This window comes from Alligator sinensis, unplaced genomic scaffold (assembly GCF_000455745.1).
Source record: "Alligator sinensis unplaced genomic scaffold, ASM45574v1 scaffold535_1, whole genome shotgun sequence".
NCBI lineage: Eukaryota > Metazoa > Chordata > Crocodylia > Alligatoridae > Alligator > Alligator sinensis.
In genome coordinates this window covers 2,047,282-2,072,329 of record NW_005842157.1, presented here as the reverse complement: position 1 = coordinate 2,072,329, position 25,048 = coordinate 2,047,282, and the positions used below count along the sequence as shown (strand labels likewise).

Below are 25,048 nucleotides of genomic sequence, written 5' to 3'. Positions count from 1 at the left end.
CCCATCATGTTCCTGTTGCCAGAATGTTCACAGATTTAATCTGCCAGTGAATTCTCATGGCTTGAAAAGAGACTGTGGAAAAATGACATATTCTCTGTGTGAATTATGAGCATATTTATTTGTAATTAACAAAAATTTCATCAGGCATCTGACTAAACCTCTTGTGTGTATACCATGATTTAGAGGATCAATGGTTGCCTACTACTGCAAAGCTCAGCGTGGGCAGGATTCCTCCTTTTCCTTCTCCTCCTACTCCTTTTCTTCCTCTTCTGCCTTCTATATTATAAACAGACTTTTTTCTTAAATAAAGACTTATCTGAAACAGGTGAATTTATGCTGAGATCATTACCTGTAATTTTCCCAATTTGGACAAACCCTAACTTCCAATTATTTACACCTGCATAAATCCTGTAGACATAACTGCAGACAGAATGTGACCCAAGGAACTTTAATTAGTGGGTGTGATACATAAGGAAAAGATCTTGAGGGGAGTGAACAAATTTAAACAAGTAACTACAAGCCAGGATAAAACTCTGCGCCTGCAGAGTGAGCAATCATCTCAAACAACTTTTTAAATTTGTCAAATCTGTCTTGGCAGATCTGTTAGGGACTGCAGAAGAAAGTTAAGAAGCATGTGCCACTTGCATGTATCACATGGTCTTGGCACTGGGACCTGTGATTTACACTGTGGTGGTGTTAAAATTTTACTCAGTTTTGTTTCATGTATGTATTGTATAGTATGCATAATATATGAAAAATAATTTAAATATTGCTTCCTAATTTAAAAATGAGGCCCAAATACAGTTTCCTAACAAGCAGTTTGTCAACGTTTTTCAATTTAAAAAGGCCTTTGTCCAAAATATATCTATTTAGAAAATGAGGAACTTTTGCAAAATTCCTTAAAACTTTTTGAGATAACAAAAATGTAGTATTTGTTTCCATTGTTTGGCTTTCCTCTCCTCTTCCCCTCCTCCCCCCCAAATCCCAGCTCCCCGTCCTGCTTTCTCCCTTTTTCAGGGGCTACACAGAAAAAGTAGATGGAAGAGTGAATAGTGGAAAAGAAACATTTTATAACACTTTTTTAACAAATTAAACTTTATCCTTCTGAATCATATGAAATGAAAGTTAAACGGGGGCATTTCATCCAGCTCTACTAATAAGGGTTTGAACTGAATGCTGAACTTAAGTAATTTGGAGTCTTGCCTTTCATTACAGCTGAATCAGTGAAAGATGCATCCACTTCTAGATTTATTGCCAACAGAAGAAACTACATGGGTGGCTCATGTGATTCTGACTTTATAGCCAGGTAATGTCAGAGCTTTTTAAATTGTGTTTTGTTTCTCTCACTTCTGCTTAAATTGAGCACAATTGTTCATGTGATTTCTGAAGGCCTTTCTAGAAGTGTCCAGAAGCTATATTATCAAACACAGACAAAGTCAATTTGTTATACATGGTTCCTTCAACATAGTGTAAAAGACAGTTAACAGTTCTGAATATCAGTCCCTCTAAATCCTTCTCAAATTGTGTCAGAATAAAGAATGAAAACTGAAGATACTGAGAAATGTTAGATTCTGAGAAATAATGTAGTTCTCAGGAATGGGCAAATCCAATTGCTCTAGCAGCAGACCAAAACCACTGTTGTTTGCTACATGGAGACCTGTTCCCTGCAACACTGCCAGTGCACCTTTGTCTATAACAGTGCACCACCTGGCCTCCAGTTTCTCTTCTGATCTTGCACAGTCCTGAGGTCACTCAGCTCCCATTTGTGTTAAAGGAACTGGATCTTTTTGGCAATTTCCAGATTTAGGCCCTTTAGCAGAGCTGACAGACTATCAAATGAGTAGATTGGGAACTAGGATGGAAGCACTAAACTTTCATTCACTTGTGAATTACATACTGTAGATAAGTGGAAATGAAAGATATAAGGCTTTACAGAGCAGGTTCCAGCAACAAGATTAATATAGAGAAGGGGAGTATACCAACTCACAAAGCAATGAAATGAATGCCTTAAAAGTAAAGCTTTTTGAAATGCTAAAGATTGTTGCTGGAGGGAGAAATGTTAGCGACAGGGAATGGGACTTGTTCCAGGGATGGAGCACTATGCTGATGGATGTCTTGAAAATATAACAATATGGCAATATACTTCATGGCTTTTGTTGGTAATCTGTATGAATGTTGCTAGTTTCTGGATAATTCAATATAGCTCAGTGATTCTCAACCTGGGTACCAAGGTACCTTGGGGTGCCATGAAGTGTGAGGAGATAAACAGATAAGCTAAGTAGAAAATGCAGGCTCAGGCTTGTCCCTGAATGATTCCTAACCCCGACTTCCAAGACCCTTTGTAAGGAGGTAAGCAGCATAATATATTTATTCGTTTTTGAAGTGGGATGCCATTTAATTCACACAAGATATGGAGGTGCCTTGAATCCAGTGTTTGGTGCCTTGAGTCCAAAAAAGGTTGAGAATCATTGCGTTACCTTTATCTAAAACTGGGAGTTTTGACTGAGGTATGGTGGTGCTCCAGCCAGTACTTAATCTCAGAGGTTTTTGGCTAGAGCAGTTGTTCTCAACCTTTTCAGACTCAATGTACCTCTCTAACTTGTCAGAATTTAGCAGAACTCCATTTAAAAAACTAATAGTACAAATATAATGTGAATAATATATTTTTAATATATTAGTGAATATTGTTATGTTTTACTAGCGCATATTCACCCCCTCAGGCAGACAGCAGGGTGCACTCTCTTGACTCTGACCAGCTTCATGCATGTTTGCTCTGAGTGTGGCACATGGACTCCCCACATGTGGCTCTAGATCACCCCTGGGGATCAGGGACCGGTGGACCAATCTCTTCCTTTTGACCTTTCTTTTGATGGAAGCAGAGAAGGATTTCAATTTATGGCATCCGGACATTCTATTTAATGCCTTTCACATTTCATTTAGGGCAACAGATTTATTGATTATGACTTTTGGACACAGGGGAAAGTTAGATAATTAGGTATCTGGTATACTCTCTTTATTTAGCTTACCCAGATAACTCTATTCAGTATCTTTGTTGACTTACAGAAATCCCTGCATGTTTCAAGCAGGGATAAGATTTCTTTAAAACCATTAGGTACTACTGGTTTGATTCTCATCTTACATGCACTGCTGTAAATCTGGATTAATTCTATCAAAAGCAATGGATTATATTAATGTAAAGCCAGGATGTGGGTGAAGAGAACCTGAATCCTCACCTTCGATTTCTTTTGAAAGTCCATAAGCTATTAGCAAATACCATCACTGTACTTAAAAAGCATGGAGTTTCATTATGAGGTGAAAACTGAATACTAGCATAGAAGGCAGTATATAACGTGCTCTTTTCAAGGACACGATTGAAGCCCTTCCTGATTTATCTCAGCTCTGGCAGAATCTTTTATGACACAAAAATCCTTGTTAAATAGAATGTACTCATTTGGAAGAGAAGAGATTCTGTATGCACACATGATTTTGGCTTCTGGACTGAAGAGTATTGACAGAGAGACGGAACAGAATTCCATTAATAGAAAGCTCCTAAAGGAGCTAAAGCTCCAGATCTTAGTGGGCTTTAATTTATCACTACTGTTAGGACTGCCAGTATAGCTATTGCCTGTGAGCTGCCACAACTGTGCGTTTTGTCATTTATGTGAAGTTTATAATAGGATCTCTGTTTCACGGAACAAGTTCAGAACAGAAGAACAAATCTTTGTAAGCCTCTAGTATAAAGAGGGATAGTGTATTGTCTGGGTTCATTATGGCAACAATTGTTAGTGTCTTTTTAGGAACAAGTTATCATTTTATGTTGGAATAGTATGAGAGCAGTAAATGGTAAAGTAATTGTAAGATCTATTTTTTATCCTGGAGAGATACTGTACTTCATCACAAGTAAATAGATTCATAGATTGTAAGGCCGGAAGGGACCTTGGAAGATCATCGGGTCCAGCCCCCTGCACTAAGCAGGAAAGATAACTGGGGGTCAGGTGACCCCAGCAAGGTGACTGTCTGGTCTCCTCTTGAAGATTTCCAGGGTAGGTGATTGCGCCACCTCAGTTGGGAGCTTATTTCATAGTCTGGACACCCTGACTATGAAGAAGTTTTTCCTAATGTTGAGCCTGAATTGGTCTTCCAGGAGTTTGTGGCCATTACTCCTAGTTTTCCCCTCGGGTGCCCTGGTGAACAGTTGCTAACCGAGCCCTTGATGTACTCCCCTAGTGTAGCAGCAAGCTGCTACCAGGTCCCCTCTCTGCCTTCTTTTCTTCAGGCTGAAGAGTCCCAGATCCCTCAGCCATTTCTTCATATGGTTTGCCTTGTAAGACTCTGATCATACAGATGGCTCTTTGGACTCTCTCAAGCTGGCAAAGGGTAGATTCAGGCTAGATATCAGGAGGCACTACTTCATGGTCAGGGCAGCTAGGATCTAGAACCAACTTCCAAGAGAAGTGGTGCTGGCTCCTACCCTGGGGGTCTTCAAGAGGAGGGTAGATTAACTCCTTGCTGGTGTCGTTTGACCCCAGTTCTCTTTCCTGCCATGGCAGGGGGTCGGACTTGATGATCTGCTCAGGTCCCTTCTGACCCTACAAACTATGAAACTAAGCTTGTCCATGTCCTTATTAAAGTGTGGTGCCAAGAACTGGATGCAGTACTTCAGCTGCGATCTCACCAGTGCTGAGTAGAGCAGAAGAATTACCTCCTTAGTTTTGCTGGAGATGCATTGATTGATGCATGCCAGTGTATTATTTGCCCTACTGGCTACAGCATCACACTGCTGGCTCATATTCGTACTGTTGTTTATTATTACCCCCAGGTCCCTTTCATTCGTGGTGCTAAATGAAAAGAGAATATAGGTTTATAATGTTAGAAAGCTAACACCTAGTGCCCAAATCACAGGCTTTTCTTAAGAGAACAAGGAGATCAGGATTTAAGTGAGTGTATTTGCTTTGAGTTGGCTAGGAAGTTTCGCAGATTATCCCAGTGAAATTCCGTATGGATGATTTCTTTGTAGAGTAACGTATAGGCAATTGGAGTTTGAAATAGGCGTTTCAACTGATTTCTATGGTAGTGGTACACCCTGCTGCCTTAGTGAGCTTCGGCCTAGAATTAATGTTAAATGGGATCTTCAGCAATAACAGAAGAGGGGTGTTTGTGCAATTTGCGTATGCACACATGAAAAATGCTTATTTGTAAAAGCATCCATGTTTTCCCTCATTTCGTAGTACTGTGTTCCTCATGCAGGTTTTTTTAGCAATGACCTTGTTAGTCTATGCAATGGATTATGCAAAACCAAATGAGCAGTGATTTGCTGTTCTCTGAAACAGATTTTGCCAGGAGTGCTTAACTGTCTTTTGCTAAACATGACTTCTTTTAATTAAACAAAAAGATTGTATTTTTGCAGTCATTAGAATAAAAAAGGAATTTTTAAGAATCCATCTAGATGTTTGTAATAAGATCAGTCATGTAGCGTATAGGTATAACAGGCAGCCCCTAACCCCTGTTATTTTGAGTGAGAGGTAAAGGCAGCATTATGTGGTTGCAAGACTGCTAGCAGCTAAAATGGTACCAGCTACAAAGAGACAAGCAGCAGAAAGGAGTTAAGAGTCATAGCTTGAAGACTGTAACAAGCTACCAACCACTTACCTGGAGAAGACATGAATATGATAAGGTGCTGAACTGCAGGCATCTATTTAAGTGGTGGCTGTGGCAGGGCTTTTGGGCTAATGAAACCCGCTGGACCCACTTAAGAAAGCAGGAGTCATGTGACCAGAATGGTTGAAACCTGGTGCTCTATAAGCCTAGCTCTTGAGCCAGAGCAGGCTTTTGGGCTTAGGACACAGGAGGGAGAAGAGCTCCCTGAAGTTTGCAGCAGAACATGGCCACTGGCAGCAGTAGCACAGGGACATGGCCGAGTGTCCAGGATGCACAGGTAGCAGCAACTCCTGGTTCCTGCCATGATAGTGATCATGTTTGCAGCCACATGGCTGCTGGAAGCAGCTGCTTTTTTTTCACCTCGCACCCCCAAGTCAGCACCTGGGGCAGTCCTCCTGTTTGTCCTGCCCTCATTACACCACTGCCTGGCAGCCTTGGAGAAAGAGTCCCTGGGAGTGCTGAGTGATCCCATAAGTGTGTTTGGAGGGGACCAAAGCTATGGGCGGTTGGTGCCAGCCAGCAGCAAGCAAGAAACCTAGAAGGGAGGAAGCCAGCTGGAAGTGAAGGGAAGAGCCTTAGGGAAAGGCAAACCTAGGCTTATTGCTAGGTTACATGTATAGGGAAGAGCCCTGGAAAGGGCAACCCCAAGCTATAGGTGAAAATGGGGGATTGCCTAGGGAAGGGCAACCCCCAGGTTAGATGAACATTGAGATGACAGCCATGAGGCATGGGGTGACTAGTAAGGGGTGAATGGAGGCCACATGGGGCACCCTGGTGAAGATACTCTGGAACATTTCCTTCTACCAAGAAAGGTTGCCCCATGAACCACTCCAAGCATCCAGCAGAGGATGCTGTGTTACACAGAACTGAGGATGGCCAGTAGGAGGCAATTTGAGCCCAGGGGCTGCACTGGAGACAGCTGAGGTTGGATCAGGGGCCTGTGAAACTCGGGAAGGGCTGTGACTAGATGTGGCTCATGGTACTATGTTAAAGGGAATAGGCAGGCAGATTTATTTGGGTAGATGTTGATATCTTTTATCAGACTAACTGAGTAGTTGGAAAAAAGTTTTTTGCAAACTTTCGAGGACAAGCACCCTTCTTCAGGCATTGGGAGACTCTGCTGCTGTTCTGAGATCTCCAAGGTAGGAAAGAAGCCGATGTTGAAGGGGAAGCAGTTGAAGGGGAAACAGGCCTTGGAGAAACTGTGCAGGGCAGGGGCAGAGAAGCACTGAGGACTATGCTGAGGGGAAGAAGAGCCCTAAGGACTGTGCCAAGAGGGAAAGCACATAAAGGGGCTTCTCTGACTTCTAAAGGCACCCCCACTCTCCCCAATCCATCATGACATTTAACATTGGCAGGCAGGAAATAAGATGTGCTACAGAGGCCAGAGACCATAGCAGGCTAATCTGACTGCCAAGGGGCAACCAACTCCAGGGTCAGAGCCCCAAACCTGCTAAAGTAGTTAGCTGAAATAAAGTAGTATATAAATAACATCTGCTGAATTGGAGCATAATAATGTAAGTGTGTTTCTGAAATACACAACCATCACATAGTAAGAACCTCAAAAAGAGAGATTGGATATTTATCACTGAGACAAAAATGTGAAGACCAAGTTGTGACAGGCAAAGTTCTTTGGGTGAATCCGATATCTTTTATTAGATTAACTTAAATAGTTGGAAAATAACATAAGATATCAGATTCACCCAAAGAACCTTGTCTGCCTATGTCCTTAGACCAAAACAGCTACAACCTATACCACAAGATCATGTTGTAGAGTTCTAAATATGAAAGGATTTATTCTAATAGCGATTGAGGGGAAAAAAAGCATTTTTCTTGCTAGCAGCATAAATATGGGAAGCACAGTAGGAAGAGGCAACAACCTGTGACTGCTCTGTTAACCCCCTGTTAAGCAGGTTACCTAAACTGCTGGCTTCTGCAGGCAGGCTTTTGCTCCCCGAGAAGCTCCTCCACCAGTCCTTTTAATGTATTACAATCTTTAGGCAACAAATAAACCAAAAAATAAACAAAACAAAATGAAAACTCTTCTGCCCTGTTCTGAGTGATTGAGGAGGAGCCCTTTGGCTCTGGCTTCCATCACGGCAGCCTGGCCCCGTTCTTATAGCAAGCAGTTTCATTCACAGTTTGCTTCTTCCCCTTCTGTTTACTCTTCTGGAAGATTTTTAAGCTCTGAGCAGGACAGTCCCTGGCTATCCAAGGGTATTTTTACACATGTAAGCACCTCAGCACCAGGCACTTTGAAAGGCGCCTGGTTGTATACGCAGCAAAATACGTGTCAGCGCTGAGAAAGTGGCGGCGGTGCACTTTTGAACTAAAACACCTCGGGGGGTGCTTTAGTTATAAAACGCACCACTGCCATTCTCTCTGCACTGATGCGCATTTCACCACTTATACAACTGCATGTGGCACAGTGCAGTGCACGTCAGCTCACATGCAGAGCAGACTCGATTAATCAAGTCTGCTCCAAAGCAGTAGATCCCCAACACATCGCAGGACAGAAAGGTAGGTATATAAATGCCCCAGATGCCCTGCAGCTAGCCTCTCAACATGGTTGAGTGTTCCCTCTTAAAGGAAAAAAACACCCTGTTACATCCCCTAGCTGCTGGCTGGTGGTGAACAGTTCCTTCCTCAGCAGCAAGGGCTGTCCCAGGATCAGCCTAAGGGATACTGCTGCTACTGCAGTTGTCCATGACCAGCCAGGGGATTAATGGAGCAACCACAGGGTGTTGTTCCTTCCTGCTGCAGTTGCCTATATATATCTCTCTCTCTCTCTCTATCTATCTATATCTCTAGATAGAGATATAGATATATCGATAGAGATATAGATATCGATAGAGATAGATAGATATAGCTAGATAGATATATAAATAAAATTATAGAAAGTTAGGGTTTGAAGGGACCTCAGGAGGTCATCTAGTCCAACCTCCTTGCACAAAGCAGGACCAGCCCCAACTAGATCATCCCACCCAACCATATGCTGCTGGCAAGCAAGAAAATACAGTGCAACTGTGCCCTGGAACACCCACAAGCCCAGCCCTAGGTGCCCTAGAAAGGCAGACTGCATGCAGCCAGCTCCATCCCCAGCAGGCAGACTGCACCTGCAGCCCCAAGTGAGGCAGTGTACACTGAGGTAGGCACTCCTGTCTTTCACTTGAGCCATGCACCCCAATTTCCAGCAGTTTATTTTTTGCAGGGGAAAAGTATGCTGTGCAAGAAAACATGCTTTGGGAGTTTGGCTCTTTAAAAGTTTGGTAAATCCTTCTAAAAATGTATTTGTCATTCAGATGCTAAAGCAGCACAGGGATTATTAGCTTGTTGAATTAATGAAGCCTTTCTAGATTAAAATACCTAGTTTAGTAATGTCTTTTTCTTTGAATCAAACAAATGAGCATCTGTTGTATACTTAGCAGAAATAAAGCAAACCTTTGAAACTAATGGTTCTGTAGTAAAAGCATTAGTTATAGTTGCAAAGACATTAGCACAGATCACATTTTTGCCACCTCATGCATATAAATATTTGGACAGTTACAAGCAATTACAAAAAGAGGTGTATGATGATACTGTTCTTGTAACCTGTCCTATAGGTACTATCAGCTGTGGACAGCAAGACACGGCCTTTGTTTGTTTTTTTTATTATGTATTTACAATCTATCAAACCCATAGAAGTGACGTTTGTAAGAAAATATTAACATGAAATAAGTCAAAAGACAAATGTTCTACCAATAAGACATTTTCTGTCGCCATTTTAGAAAGCTGCAGAATAACTTCCTATTTAACTTCATTTCTTTTCTAAGGTGGAAATTCAGATGCTTGTATTATTTCAGTTAATAGATTTATGTTTTTACAACAAAATTCTTCTCCCTTATACAGAAAATTATTTTTTTGTGCTGTCCCAGAATACAAATGCAGCTGCATTTTTGCAGTGTCTTAGAGGTATTACATAATTTAATATGCTTTTCCTTGCAGTGTGGAGGGTCAAACTTTTACACCGTCTCATCAACTTATGGCTTCTAGACATACACACCAACAGCCTTATTCAACTGCTCCAGGTAACAGCTTTGCACCCAGGCTTGTTCATTTGATTCTGTTTTATGAACTAGATTACATTCATCATATTAATATTCTTGTAAATGTTCTTCATGAGGAATTCTTGGCTTCATTGGGAGAGTCACAGATGGAAGCTTAAGATTGGGCCTATAATTTTTTTTTAAATAAATGTACCTTGGTAAGTGCTTTTTGCAAAAAAAAAATTGCCTCTATCCATTTAATGGAGCTTGGTTTCTGTTTTGACTATGTGGAACATGGCTTGTACCCATTATTGTATAGCATAATGAACATTTTTATGGAGCAATAAAATTACCTTTATTTTCTAAGGGATGGGTATAGTGTGCACAGTGGAATTCATTAACATGATTGATATCCTGTTGTTCACATTAAAGTAAAAAGCAATTTAAACAAAACAAAACAGAAAACAAAATCAAAGCTTGATCACTTGCTACTGTATGAATAATTAAAGTAACTGATTTGTTATACTAATTTGAGCTCACTTAAAAATGTTTTTCCAAGTATTTCCATAAGTATTAACTTGGATACATTGCTTTATTTTAATTTCAATTAGGAGTTATTAGAAGGTCCACATCTATGTCATATATGGATGGGTATGTAGGAACTTGGCCCAAAGAGAAAAGGTGAGTAATCATTATATAGGAGGTGTTTTAAGAAATAATGATCTATAGCTGTCATCATTTGGACTTTCAGTAGGCCTTTGAGAAAGTTCACCCAAGAACTTGGAGAATCAAGTACTCAGAAAAAAGAAAAGCAATATTGTGTATTAGAAACTTGCTAACAGAAAATTGAACAGGAATAAATGTGAGTTTTCAACATTTGCAAGAGATGGGGACAGCTCCAACATTTTGTAATGGATGCGTGGTGTTAAATATACTTTATCTTACCTGATTCTAAGATGACTTTCAACTTAAGATGAACTCCCCACAATAATTACATTCTGTATGTGGGAAATTTTATATATTTGTTAAAATCTTTCATATATAGAATCTAATTATTGGAGCGTCATCGTAAATGTATCGCCCTCCCTCCCCCACTGCAGCAGAGAAAGCAGTGCCAGGGAGGTGAGGGAGGGGAGGCAGTAGGCAAGCAGGTGGCTGGCGGGGTGGCAGTGGGGAAAGAAAGCAGCATGACCTCTGCCTTTTGCCTTCCCCACACCTTACCCCCTGCTGCCTGTTCCACTTGTATCCCATGGTGCCTACCCAACCCATCAGTTCATGCACACCCAGCACCTGCCCCTACTGTTTTTGCCCCTCACTCCTCCATGCCTACTCCCCTGCCTGGTCCCCAGCTGCTGTCTTCTCTCTCCTGCTGCCTGTGCACCCCACAGCCTCTGCCTGTTTGCCTCACTCCCCGACCACTTACCCTCCAGCTCCCCTCCAAGCCAGGGCGTAGAGTTGCTCCAGCCGCAGCCTGGTTATGCAGGTGTTGCAGCAGCAGCTCCAGTCAGAGTCCAGGCTGGAGCTGCTGCCACTGCTACTGTACTGGGCTGGAGCAACCATGTGCTCTGTGTCCCTGGCTGGAGTGGGACTGGAACCAGGGGGCTAGCCAGTCAGAAGGAGGAAAGGGGGTGGGGGGGAGCTGCAGCTCTCGCCCCAACCCCAGGTCAGGGCTGCAGATAGAGCTACAGCAGCTGCCTGCCCCACTGCCATCTTGTACTCCAGTCCAAGGTAAGGGTTTTTTTCCTCCCATATTAAATAAAGAACCTCATCTTGGATTCAAGTAAATACAACAACTAAAAAGTGACAATAGAAGGCCACCTGGCCATCAACTCAAGATAGAAAAGTACTATTATGTAGATCAGTACAGACAGATTAGACTAGAAAGGGTATATGGTTTTATACTAAAGAATGTAAGCCAACTGCTAATTAGTAAAAGTTGGAAATAGACTCGCTGCTGTCAGAAACAGGATTAGAAGGACCACAGCTATGATCCAGTATGGCAATTTCTGTATTCCTCAAAGTTCTTGGGTTTATTCCAGATTGCCAGTAATATTAATTTGTGTATGTGTGAAGTTAAGATGTATAAGATGCATAAGCATAGCTTATTTAAAGTAAATGTAGTTTGAATTAAAGGAAGGTATAAAAATAATAAAAGAATAATATTGGATAATTAAACTTGCTTGTTTGTAATATGTTACTATCTTATGAAACTAATCCATTTTCATGAGCACTACAACTTTAGAAGAATATTTAAATGTATATGATTTTTTAAAAATATATATGAATTATGTTACGCCTTTTTATTTTCGTCCCATTTAGATCATCAGTGCATGGAGTTTCCTTTGACATTTCTTTTGATAAAGAAAATAGCATTCAGATATCTACTCCAAATAGAGGAATTACTAGATCTGTTAGTAATGAAGGTCTTGCACAAAATAACACCCGCGTGCCCAAACACATTAGGAAAAATCTGTCCTTTAAGCCAGTAAATGGTGAAGAGGAAACTCAAGATATTGAAGAGGAAAAGGACATAGTATCTCCTACCGACCCAGAAGTCAGTGCATCTCTAAATACAAATCAAAGAAATGCCAATGAAAACAACCAGTACAGACTTCCAAATGGAGCTTTGCAAAACAGGGCAATTTTGGATGATTTTGGCAATCAGATTGAGACCCCGAGCATTGAAGAAGCTTTGCACATAATACATGACACTGAAAAATCTCCTGGTGTTATCCAGCCAGACCAAATAACAAATGGGTTCTTTCTTCATAACCAGGAAATGAGCATTTTTAACTCAAACATTAAACTAAATCAGCCTAGTCCTGATATCATCATAGACACAAAAGGTGCTCTGAGTCCAGTGACTGACAATACTGAAGTGGACACTGGAATACATGTTCCGTCAGAAGATATTCCTGAAACTATGGATGAGGATTCTTCTTTGAGGGATTACACGGTGAGCATGGACTCTGACATGGAAGAACCATCTAAATTTCTTCAAGATTATGATGTACGAGCTAGTAACCAGAGAGAGCAATTAAGTCCCTGTCCAAGCTCAATAAGTACCAAATCACAAGCAGGCAGCAGTGCTTCTTCAAGCTCAGGAGTGAAAATGACCAGCTTTGCAGAGCAGAAATTTAGGAAACTGAATCATACGGATAGCAGAAGCAGTGGAAGCAGTTCGCAGAAAACTACCCCAGAAGGTTCTGAGCTGAATATTCCTCATGTAGTTGCTTGGGCTCACATACCCGAGGAAACGCCCATTCCTCAAGCAAGAGACACTACGCAGTTGTTGGCCTCTGAAATGGTCCATCTTAGGATGAAACTGGAGGAAAAAAGGCGAGCCATTGAAGCTCAGAAAAAGAAAGTTGAAGCTGCCTTCACTAAGCAGAGGCAGAAAATGGGAAGAACAGCATTTCTGAACGTGGTGAAAAAGAAAGGGGATGGAATATCACCTCTTCGAGAAGAAGCCGTCGGAGCTGAAGATGAGAAATCCTTCACTGAAAGTAGTAGACTGAAAGAAAAAGAAGCTCAAAAACCAGGTGAACGAACTAGTAAAACTATGGAGGTAATAAAGGAAAGCACTGAAAATTCTCAGTCCAAGACCCCTGCCACACCCGTGGATTCTGAAAAGCAATGGAATTTGGCAAGTCCCTCAGAAGAAACTCTAAATGAAGGAGACATTTTAGAATATACAAAATCTATTGAAAAATTAAATTCTTCTCTACACTTCCTACAACAGGAAATGCAGCGCCTCTCCCTTCAACAAGAGATGTTGATGCAAATGCGGGAGCAGCAAGCCTGGGTTATTTCACCTCCTCAGCCTTCTCCTCAGAAGCAAATTCGAGAGCTTAAATCTTCATTGAGGCAAACAGGATCATCATCTCCCACTGCATCATTTTCCATGGAATCTCCTCGCCCTACTCATCAATCCCCGCAGTCTTCTAACAGAAAAAATGCCTCTTTTCCCATTAAGATGCAAAGGACTCCTAGGCCAAATGAACTGAAAATAACACCTTTAAATCGCACCTTGACTGCTCCACGGTCTGTGGACAGTCTTCCTCGTTTAAGAAGATTTTCTCCAAGTCAGGTTCCCATTCAGACTAGATCATTTGTTTGCTTTGGGGATGATGGGGAGCGTGTAGCCGAACCTCAGTTAAAGGGAAACCTTTTGAAAGAAGTCAAATCGAAAGAGGAAGTAGCAAAAGAAGAACAACAAAAACAAAAAGGGGCTTTGGAGGTGCGTGAACAAAAATCAGAAGAGAAGGAGCTCAAGCCTGTTGAATCTAAGGTTTCTGAAGTGTTATCTCAGCCAATCACAGAAACTGTCTGCCTCACACCAAATGAAGATCAGCTGAGCCAACCAGTTTTGCCAACTCTCACTCCTAAAACAGCTAATTTAATTGAAGTTTCCCTCTCGGATTTAAAACCACCTGAAAAGGCTGAAGTCTCTGAGAAATATGAAGGTGAAAGTGACAGAGAACAATTCGAGGATGACCAAAAAGTGTGTTGTGGATTCTTTTTTAAGGTAAGTGAACTAAAATGGTGCATGTTTGTTGGGCAAGTTATCTTTTTCCAAGGGAGCTTTTTAATTCAGAGATGGCACTTCAGTAACCACTGAGGTCAGTGCTTCAGAGTGCTGTGATGTCCTTGGTATTTGACTCTAAAACCTTCACGGCTCATGCTTGGTTTGGGACCATTGGAGCTTTCATAGCAATTTTGAATACAGAAGATCTCTTCAAATTAACAGTCTTAAAAAGGTGTTTCGGAAGTATTGGGGGTCAGGAAGATGTTTTAATGAATGTAGATTTTATTTTATTTTTTACCATAAATTATTAATGCACACACTTAATAAGCTGCCTACCCCTCACCTTATCCCAGAATTGATCTTGGAAATTTCTCCTTGGAGTACCTATCTTCTTAGAGTTTATTTTCAAATTTAAGCAGAATTTCAGTCAAAGCGTGTTTTTTGTTTTTATTTGTGTTGTTGTTTTGTTGGGTTTTTTTAAAGGTAGTTTGAATGCTAGAAGCTAACAATGTTTTGAATGCAGGCGTCAAAGCTTTTCTTGGAGGGCAAAAGATTTTGCATTCCACTGAGTCATTTATCTAAAGTACGGGCAGGCAAAATATGGCCCATGGGCTGGATCTGGCCCACCAGGCTATTTCATCCAGCCCATAGGCAGGTGCCTACCAATTCACTGTATCCAGCCTGGCCCCAGGCTGCCCCTTCTGGGCTCACATGGGGCCAAGCCCTGTTCACTTCTACAGGGGCAGTCCATGCTCTGCTCCCACCCTTGCCCATGGGATGACCCTGACCCTGGCCCTGCAGGTGGAGAAGTGGTGGCAGATGGGGGAGAGGCAGTGGCAGCAGGCAGAGAAAGTGATGGTGGCGGTGGCAGCGGCAGCAGGGGCAATTGGCAGTGGGTGGGCGGAGGGAGGAGAGGGGACTTCAGCAAGGGCAGGGGACAGGTAAGAAGGTAGGGAAGTAGCAGGGGGAGGGTGGCAGCAGTGGTAGGCAGGGACAGAGGGTAGGAATGGTGGCAGTGGCAGCGATGGATGGTGGGAGTGGGAGTGGTGGTGGCGGCAGTGGCAGAAGTGGTGGTGGTGGGCAGGGGTGAAGCAACAGCTGGCCGGGAGCGTGGGGCCCGCACCAGAGCCCTGGGTGGAGACGTAGGGTGGAGCGGCAGGAGCATGGAGCTTAGGCCAGCGGGGGTGTGGGGTCTGCCTGGCTCCATCACACAAGGCTCACATGCAGTTCCCAGGTTCTCCACCCAAACTGCACACCTTTGGGGGAGACCCATGTGATGGAGCTGGTGGCCCATGCCCAGTTCATGGAGAATGGTGGGGAGCTCTGTGCTGTGGAGCCAAGCCAGCTCTGCCCCTCTCCCTGCCATCCTAGCTGAGCCCCATGACCTGCACCACTGGCTTCATCACATGGGGCTCAGGCGCATGAGACCCACACATGGGAGCCAGGAGAATCCCATGCCCTAGCTGGCCCAGGCTCTGTGCTCCTGCTGCTCCACTCCAGGTTCCCACTGGCCCCAGGGCACTGGTATGAGCCCTGCACTTCCACCCAGCTCACCATGACTGTGCACTGCCAGTGGGCTCCACCTGCTACTACCGCTGGCAGCAGGGGCTGTGTGCAATGTGGGGGCATGTTTGTAGGGAGGGGCATCACATCCACAGCCCCCCACACATCCCCCTCAGCCATCTTCTTCCTCCATACACCCCACAGCCCCACCACAAACCCCATACACACCCACACATCCCCACAAACACACCCCCTCACAAACCTCCCATACCCCCACACACACACACACCCATTGGCAATACATAGGGGGTACACATGGGTGTACATGCACCCCTGGGATTGGTGGTGCACCCCCCTTGATCAGCTGCTGCCAATGCTGCTAATGGCACCTGTGGGCAGTCGCTCGCTGCCTGTTCCCACCCCTCCCACCCCACCCCGCCGACACTGCTGCAGCTGCTACGGGCAGTCACTGTGCCCCTCCAGCTTCCAGGGACATGCATCATTCATGCCCACACCCCACATACCCACACAAATGCACACATGCACATGCCCCCCCAGCCATACCCCCTTAACCTCCCCAATATACAAGAATAAGACTTCATTTTGAGCTATTATGCAATCACCTCTATATACACAGTGTAAGCATACAAATTAGGACAAAATATGTTTTGAAGTAAAATTAAAATAAGTAATTGTAGATGTTTGATTTTTAATATATAACTCAGGGGAGGGGTTCTGGTTCCAAGATGGCAAACCCCCTTCCGAAAAGGAGTACTTCTGGGGGCAGTGGGAGGGACTTCTGGTAGAAAAGGTCAGGGGTTTGAGGCAGGACTTCTGGTGCCAAGATGTTGACTGGGGGCAAGGCACCTGTCAAGGGGTGGGGCTACCCTTGTTGCCCTTGACAGCTTGCCAAAACTCTTTTAAGTGGCTCTCCAGCCAAAATAATTGCCCACCCCTGATCTAAAGTGGTCTTAAACTAGGATTGCCTTATTTTCCATGAGCACAGTATTAACGTTTGCTGTTCCCCCTTTTAATTCATTAGTGCTATTTCTGTTCTGCATCTAGTATAGGCAGAAGTTAGGGCAGGGTGGTACCTTGGCTACTAACTGTTCCAGAGAGACATGAGCTTTCATAGGCAACAGCCTACTTCCTCTGAGGCTATGACCGGGCTTGCAGAAATAAAAGGTTTTCAATAGAGAAGAATTTAAATGCAAAGGAAAGGGGTTGGGGAGGGGTCATTGCTGAAAGAGACAAAAAGTGAGTTGAAAAAATCAATAGGGTAAACAAAGTAATTAACACATTGAGGGGCATAGAAATAAACAGCTGGAGTGTTCCTTCCTCCTAGCACCCCCTTCCCCGCCCCCCCAGCATTACTCACAGACAGTGCTTCTTCATGTCAGCTGCCTCCTAAACTAGAAGCAACATAGCTTCCAGGGTTGCTGGAACCAGGGCACAGGGTTAGTTCACACCTCCATTTAGCATCTGATGAAGTAGAGTTGCTTACCAAAGCTTATGCCTCCCTTAACTAATTAGCCTCTAAGGTTCCCCCAAACCTCACCTGCTTGGTTCTAATTAACTGTCCCAAAGCACTATGCAGGTGTGCGTACACTGCTTCCAGTTCAGGGGGTATCCTGCAAAGAGCAACACAGCATATTTGAGGGCACAACAGCCTGCCATAGTAAATTAACTATGTAAACATGTCCTTAGAGAAATAATGGCAAGTCATACCATCTCCTGTGTTTTTAATGTTCCCTAAATCCACCATTTGCAAACGCATTGGAATTATTTGCATTCATGTGATGTGTTGATTTTTTTTGTATTCGCTAATACAAACACTTGCACATGTGTAGAGTCTCACTCAAGCTTATGGGACTCTGAGTGCAAGGGTTTGTATTGTTGGAACTGTGTGGGACTGACATCTGAACCTATGGTAGCTTCACTGAATATTTATTTTCTGGCTTCATTATCGTTCTTGATGTTTGACTTAGAAGAAGCAGCTCCTTTTAGGGAAAGTTCTTGGCAGGTTTTTTTTGTTTGTTTGTTTGTTTTTTTTAGGAAACTACCTTCAGTAACTAGAGATGAAATCAAATTAAAATATGTTTAAATTTGTCAGAAAAGGTAATATTACATATTTTTCTTTTTTTTATTCTGCCTTTTATGCTGTTCTTCAAATCTTTTTTGAAACTATGGAATATATAGGGTTGAGGTCAACTCATTTGTTTATTTTGGTTCACAGCCTTTTGACTTGAGAAGGCTTTGTCGATTGTGACTTTACATATGCACAAAGTTCAGAGGCCTGTTTGCATAATTAGTATCTTATTTTATAGTTTTGTCTTCCTTACCTTCCTTCTGCCTGCTGACAATCTTTGCTGATATTCCAGATCCTGAAGTAACTATAAAATTGTGACTTTTGAGTGCAAAGTCATTTTTATGCGGATAAACTGCAGAACTTCGAATGTTTTAAGTGCGTTCAAGGACGTTTCTAAGAAATCGGTATAGGCCTAGTTAATCTTCTGATGTCACTCTACCTATGCAGCACTCTACATGTGCAAAGCATTATATGGACATTAATAGTGCAGTAGTAACATTTTAAAGATACTTAAGTTCCTGGTGTGTGTGTGTATAAAATATTTTAAAGAGTCAAGAGGAATCTGGTGAATTTTGTGCCTGCTCTTTAGTGATGGATCTCCTGTGAAGCAGGCAAAAAGCAAGTCACTTTCCATATACCCTGGGTGCTCAACCCCTGGCCCGGGGGTTAGATCTGTCCCACAGAGCCATGTCATCCAGCTCTCCAGGTTCCCCATGGATCTGAAAATTTGGCAGCAGGGGAGTAGTGGCAGTATCAATTTCCACTCCCCCCACTGCCAAATTTCTGGACCCGTGAAGAGCCTGTCAGGTCAGATAGCATGGTTCTACATGCTAGATAGGGCATGCAGGGCCTGATCCAGGAGCTGACTGCAAGAGATCCTTCCTTAGAACCTGCCCCATACTACTTATCTAGCCCATGGTGCAGAAAGGTTGAGCACACTGCCATACATAGTTGTCAAGGCTTCCTGGATCCTCAGCTCCATTGTACCAGCCTGGCAGGTTAGGTCTTTGACAGTCTTGTCTGGTGGGCTTATGGGAAGCAGGGAGCCTAGAAGCTCCAAGGCTCCTGGCTCTGGGGTAGTGAGGTGGCAGCTGGGCTTGCAGGAAACCAGGCAGGTTCATCAGGGGAAAAAAAAGCGAAATGGAAATGTTGCCACAACTTTGGCAAAGTGGAAAATTCCAACAAAAATTATTTTGTTGACATCTTGGCTGATCTCTGAGCTTCTTCTAATACAAGCTGCTGTGGCTCAACATGGAGGTAGCAGCAGATGTCCTCTGCTGCTGCTTCCCAAGTGGCTGTTTCCCCTCATTTTGGTTTGATAGATCTAAACACATGCAACACACAGGGCATGTATAGTGGGGGCACATGCCCCTCCTGAGATTGGCCCTCACCAGCCCGGGAGTGGGGGCGCCGAGAGAAGCGCTGGTGACACTTCCAGCTTTGCTGCTGGTACTTCCAGTTTTGCCACTGGTGCTTCTGGGGTCGGTGATCGCCACTAGTGTAATCTTGTTGTTATAAGGAAGGTGTAAATTCTTATTTGAAATAAATGAATAATGTCTAAGTATACCAGGAGAAGTGTGGGGTCTCGAGTTTGATTTGGTAGTCAGAGGAAGATGCTTAAAAGTTCTTTCAATATAATTAGTAGGTTATAAACATTCTTAAAAAAGAGATTTCTAATGACTTGAAGAAGTTCAGCTGCAGGATCCAAATGCTCTAAAATTTTTAGACCTCTTTTCTTCTGACTTGTTGCTGCTAGGATGATCAAAAGGCAGAAAATGATATGGCAGTGAAACGGGCAGCATTGCTGGAAAAGCGGTTGAGAAGAGAAAGAGAGACTCTACTACGAAAGCAGCAGCTGGAAGCAGAGCTAGAGCATAAGAAGGAAGAAACAAGGTAAAACTAATTGCACATGCTAATTACAACATAAACAAGAATAACGTGGAAAACTTTACTGTGGCTAAAATTGTCAGTGGTATATCAGAAATTCTGATCAAAATACAGTGTGGCCACTGTTTCCCGTTTTATACAGCAAACCTTTTTCTCCATTGTAAGCCCAATACTTTTTATTTAATCTTTTCCTTAAACTAATTAAAGAGAGATTTGCTATTGGCAAGGTTAGTGAAAGATGATCTTCTGTCCTGTGTATATATTCATAATCCCGCTTGAATTAAAAGATATTTAAGTATTTGAGAGTACAATTTGACCCATAGGGCTTGGGAAGACAACACATTTGCACTGACGTAACTTATCAGTTCTGTATGGCAACATGAATTACTCCAGAATCCAGACCAGGTATCCCAGTGTAGCTATATGAATTAGGTGGTAATACCACCTTAGTCAGGGACCAGATAATAGCCTTGCTCACACTGAGCAAACAGCTATATTGAGTTAAATTGCAGATGGACATCACCTACCCCTGTGTATTTTGCAGCACTATAGTTTTACCTCTGATTTGTCCTCGGATAATTCTACACTGGATTCAAGTAAATTGCACCAGTTTAGAGCTATATATCATCTATCCATTCCTTTTATTTACACAGTATGATCAGGATTTGCAGTAGTGTTACTTGCACATGTCCAGACTTGGGCACAGCTTCTCAATCCAGTATTAACGTAATTTGGGAGGCTCTTCTTCAGTGTAAATTGGTAGCGTTCAATGGCTGAAGAAACAGCCCTGGACTTTGTTTTCCTTATAAAATAAGCTACATCTTCAAAATCTATAGTGCAAATAAAGGTAGATTCTCAGCATTGAAGTGGGAAAAATGAAACTCCAGATCTAAATAATGTGAAGCATATTGTTATAACATGACACAGGGGTTTTAAAATCTGTCAGAAAAAAGTGAATAAGCCAAAATTGAAAGTTTGGCTCCTTCTAGTCCAATGTTTCTCCCAATCCATTAAGTTCAGATCCCTGCATTCACAAGCAACCACTTATCACTGAGTCCTTAAAGCATATATTACAATTCCTCAAACAAATGCTATAATCACAGAGCCTATTTCAAAACTGAAACACTGCCACATGCCATAGGTAGAAGTCGGGAGAGGCCAGTGCCTTGTTACAGCAATGGCAGAGAAGTAATTTGACTCTGTATTATACCTGTATATATAAATGAGGGCTTAATATTGCTTTTACAGTGGCACTAGTATGTCCTTGTCTCAACTGAATAGACCCTTTTTACTGCATCCTAGAATTAAAATAGCCTTGGCAGCTCATAACAATCCTCTGATCAAGCAGTGCACTAGGTCCCTCTCTTTCCAACTCTATAAGCCCCCATCTTAGACTATAGTGTAAATTCATGATATTACATTTCATGTTGTTTCATGTTTACTCCACAAGGTATTATACATTTTTTGTAAGATATTCTGGCTCACCTCCATATTGGCAATGCCCCCCCAGCTTAATGTCCTCTACAAAATTCATAAGCACACTTCTAGTTCCTGCACCAACATTGCTGATGAAAATGTTAGGCAAGACAAAGCCCAGGATGAATCTTAAGAACATCACTAGTAGCCACTTCCCATGCTGGTAACTTACCTTTCAACATTATCATCTAATTTCTCAAGAGGCATGATGTTGGAAGCTATGCTTAATTGTAGATAGATTGGGTCTACTTCATTGTCCTTGACTAAGAAGTTATTCAGTTGTCATTCTGTCCTAGAAAGTCAGTCATTCTGTCACAGAAAGAGGCAAGACCTCTTTCTGTGGATAAAACCTTGCCTTATTTTGTTTATTTCCATATCTTTTATAATGATTTATTTCAAAGTTTTCTGCTTAACTGATGTTTTCTTAGGCGCAAGACAGAGGAAGAACGTCAGAAGAAAGAAGATGACAGGGCACGCAGAGAATTCATTAAGCAAGAATATATGCGACGGAAACAGTTGAAGCTTATGGAGGAGATGGATACTGTAATAAAACCACGCCCACATTCATCTAAACAAAAAAAGCCACGTCCAAAATCAATTCATAGAGATCATATTGAGTCACCCAAAACTCCAGTCAAAGGTCCACCAGGTAACACATGTCAGTGTTAGAAAGAGTCTGTTCATTCTAAAACACCAGCTTGATTTGCCCTACTAACCAAAATGTGCATTGATTAGCATCATATGCTAAACTGATGTACAATTTTTGAAGTTGCATGTGATTGAACTGGGCTAATAAAAGTAAAACTTTCAAACGGCAGTTAAAAATGACAAATGTTACTGACTTACTATGCGTGCATGCATATAAGAACAAACAGATGTTTGCTAGATGAAAACCAGCTGAAGCACCAATGTATGTGATTTGTATTGTGCGCATCCATGTCTTCTTCCCAGCCACTAACCTCTTCTTGCACCTGTAGAGTTAAGAATGAGTAGAACATTTGGGAGATAAAAGATTGATAATTAAATGATGACTATCAGGTAAGAACCCTTAAGCTGCTGCTTTAACATAGACAGAACTAAAAACTAACAGTAAAGTTTCCTTTACACTTTGGCCTTTTTTCTTATGTCTGCTTCATTTGGTTCTCTTACTGCATGTGTGATCTTATGGAAAAGTTCTCTACATTGTTAGTTATAAACTATTTTATGATTTCAAAGAAAGTATTCAGAATTTACAGTTAGAGGAAAGAAGGGAGTGTAGTTACTGATGTTTTTAGCAGCAGACTTTCAGTAACCTTTATTATTCTGCCAAGAATACTCTGCTAACTCTGCTCTCCACCTCATTTCAGTGCAATTTAAAATATCCCTTGTAATCCATTTAATAATAGGAAATTAATGCCCTTGGATTTTGACCTGCTATATTGGTGCTGTTTAACTTTAATTGCTTAGTGCCCATGATCTAACTCCATATGTTTACATCAGTGCTACATTTCAGAAGATCCCAAATTCACATAAGAATTGTTTTTTTGGCCCCGTGTCTGCAAATACAAAGTTAGCATGCCATATATGCATGCAGGTATATAATTTATAGGAGTAAAAGACTCATTTACAAATATTCCTGCCAATTACTTATGCTGGTGTTGAGTCTAATGAACAGACTCTTTGCTATTTGCCCACATTTTTATAAATTTGAACTTTGTTTTTTATCCAGGTTCACAACTTTATCGTGTTTTTTCAGTATCTAGTCTTTCTTTGGCATCCCTGAATACAGGAGACAATGAAAGTGTGCAATCGGGCAAGAGAACACCAAGGTAAAACTGCAGTACCGCTTTTATGTAAAATGAATCGGTATTTATTCATATAAAATAAACCTTCCTGATACGTATCAGAATTCTTAAAGACACCAAGTCCTCACATCCTCTGTGCAGTCTCTTTAGTTTGCGTGCTTGAGTTTGTCACAACCTGTAGAAACTTAGTTCGCTTCTTGTGATCCCCTGTGTGTTATGTGTAGTCCTTCATTTTCTTTTTTTTTCTTTTCTTTTTTTTTTTTTTGTTGGCAACATTAATGAATTGTTCTTTTCTTACTAATAATACAAAAATATCAGAAGCTCAACAAAACTTCATCCTCGGCTAAACATCAGAATTTTTTTTAGTTAGAAACCAATTCATTGTTTTCATTTTGAGAATGAAATAACAGTCAGCATTATATAGAACGGTCATAAAATTATATTTGGAGTGAGGATAAAGGAGAGAAGGAAAAGTTACGTATTTATGGCTCCTATCAAAAATGACTTAATATGTTGCTTAATTTATCAGGTGCTTGATTCTGTTTGAGAGGGGATATACTGTAGTTAGGGACATAATTTGTGGTTTCACAGAAACCGCATCTGGGATTGTCCGCAAAAGCAATGAAAAAAACCAAAAAAATTTAATAAAAATAAAATGCTGGCTCCCCAGTGGGAGCCAGCCATCTTCACTGCCAGGAGGTAAAGGTGCTGACTGGTGGGGCGGCACGAAGGGCAACAGACAAGATGGCGGCTGCCTGTCATCCCTCCTCCCCCTGCCGAGTCCTCTCCACCAATTAGCACAGAGGAAGAGGATGGCACAAGGGCAGCCAGAAATCAAAGTGGTGGCCACCCTCTTGTCCCTCCCCCCAGGACCTCTCTGCCAGTCAGCACTGAAGGGTGGGGCCACACAAAGGGGAGCCATCCATCAAGATAGTGGCTGCCTGTCTTCCCTTTCTGCCCCACCCCCGCACCAGGGTCTCTCCACCAATCAGCACTAAGGGGTAGGGCTGCATGAAAGGCAGCTAGCAATCAAGGTCTTCTCTGCCAATCCGTGCCAGCAGGTGGGGTCTCTCTGCCAGTCAATGCTGAAGGGCATGGCTGCTGCAAAATGCCTGTAAAACTGGCTCTGCACACTGCAAGCCAGCTGCAAAAAACCCTTTGTCTTGCTGCAATTTAGGTAGGTCCCTAGCTATAATTCTGTGGAGCCAGTATGTGGAAGGGAAAAACCCATCTACACTGATTTTATTTAAACCAGATTAGCTGCTATTGTGTTCTTGTACTTGTGCAAAGCCCAGGTATAAGTGTGTTGTAACTAATGTAAAAACTGGACTTCTACCAGTGCAGCCTGCTATGGCTTCAGATTTGATTCAGAGCTCTGAACTTTTAAAAAGCTATAAAACTAGTAAAATTGGTTTAAAGGCATGTAATTTATAGGACGCTTAATAATAACATACTGCAGGTTTGGACTCCCATAATGTTCCCCTCTTCCTCATGTCAAAGATTTGTTTTTCCTTTTCCAGTACTCCTGCATACTTCCTGCAAAGGCTGAGAATGTACATAAAATAAGATGGATGGGGTTTAATTAAGAATTTTACCAGATGTCCATTGAATGTGTCCAGAAATTATTTTTTTAATTATTTTTATTCTTAATTTCTTATTTAAATAACTAAGCAAGATTTTTTTCCTGGCTGGGACAGCTTCCATGGCAAGTTTCAAACTTGATCTATTTTTGCAGCAACCCCCTTCAAAGAAAATTAAGGATTTATTTTAACTTTTGAAGAAAATTACGTAGCTTTACAGGATTTTGCTCACACTTTCCAACCACGAACATTAAATATTTTCAGCCTCAAAGGTTGATGTTTTTGAAAGCAAAAGTTTGTCATAAAAATTGTTTTATAATCATAACGCTATAGTAGTCGTCACAGGGAACTGCTGCAACAATGTCAAAAGTAGCAATGAAGGAACATTTACTTGTAGTTCATCATCGTGTCCAAGAGCAAGCTTGCTCCCTATAAAAAGTTCTGCCAAGTTTTGCTAGTACAGTTATAAAGGATTAAAGCTTCCATTTAGTAAGACGATAATGCGTGCTAATAGACTT

At 42.0% G+C, this 25,048-nt stretch overlaps 1 protein-coding gene across 5 annotated transcripts in view; it reads left to right on the top strand.

The window, feature by feature from the left end:
- The window catches only part of CAMSAP2 (calmodulin regulated spectrin associated protein family member 2), a 92,715-nt gene that overhangs the window by 62,802 nt on the left and 4,865 nt on the right, over positions 1–25,048 (top strand). For 4 of the 5 annotated variants that reach the window (XM_025206487.1, XM_025206486.1, XM_025206484.1 and 1 more), the window contains 7 exons: positions 1,216–1,306; positions 9,643–9,725; positions 10,295–10,364; positions 12,003–14,211; positions 19,560–19,696; positions 21,595–21,815; positions 22,875–22,974. In XM_025206487.1, the coding sequence (XP_025062272.1) occupies positions 1,216–1,306; positions 9,643–9,725; positions 10,295–10,364; positions 12,003–14,211; positions 19,560–19,696; positions 21,595–21,815; positions 22,875–22,974 (2,911 nt within the window). The remainder of the gene's footprint in view (positions 1–1,215; positions 1,307–9,642; positions 9,726–10,294; positions 10,365–12,002; positions 14,212–19,559; positions 19,697–21,594; positions 21,816–22,874; positions 22,975–25,048) is intronic. The other variant, XM_025206485.1, reaches the window with a different exon arrangement.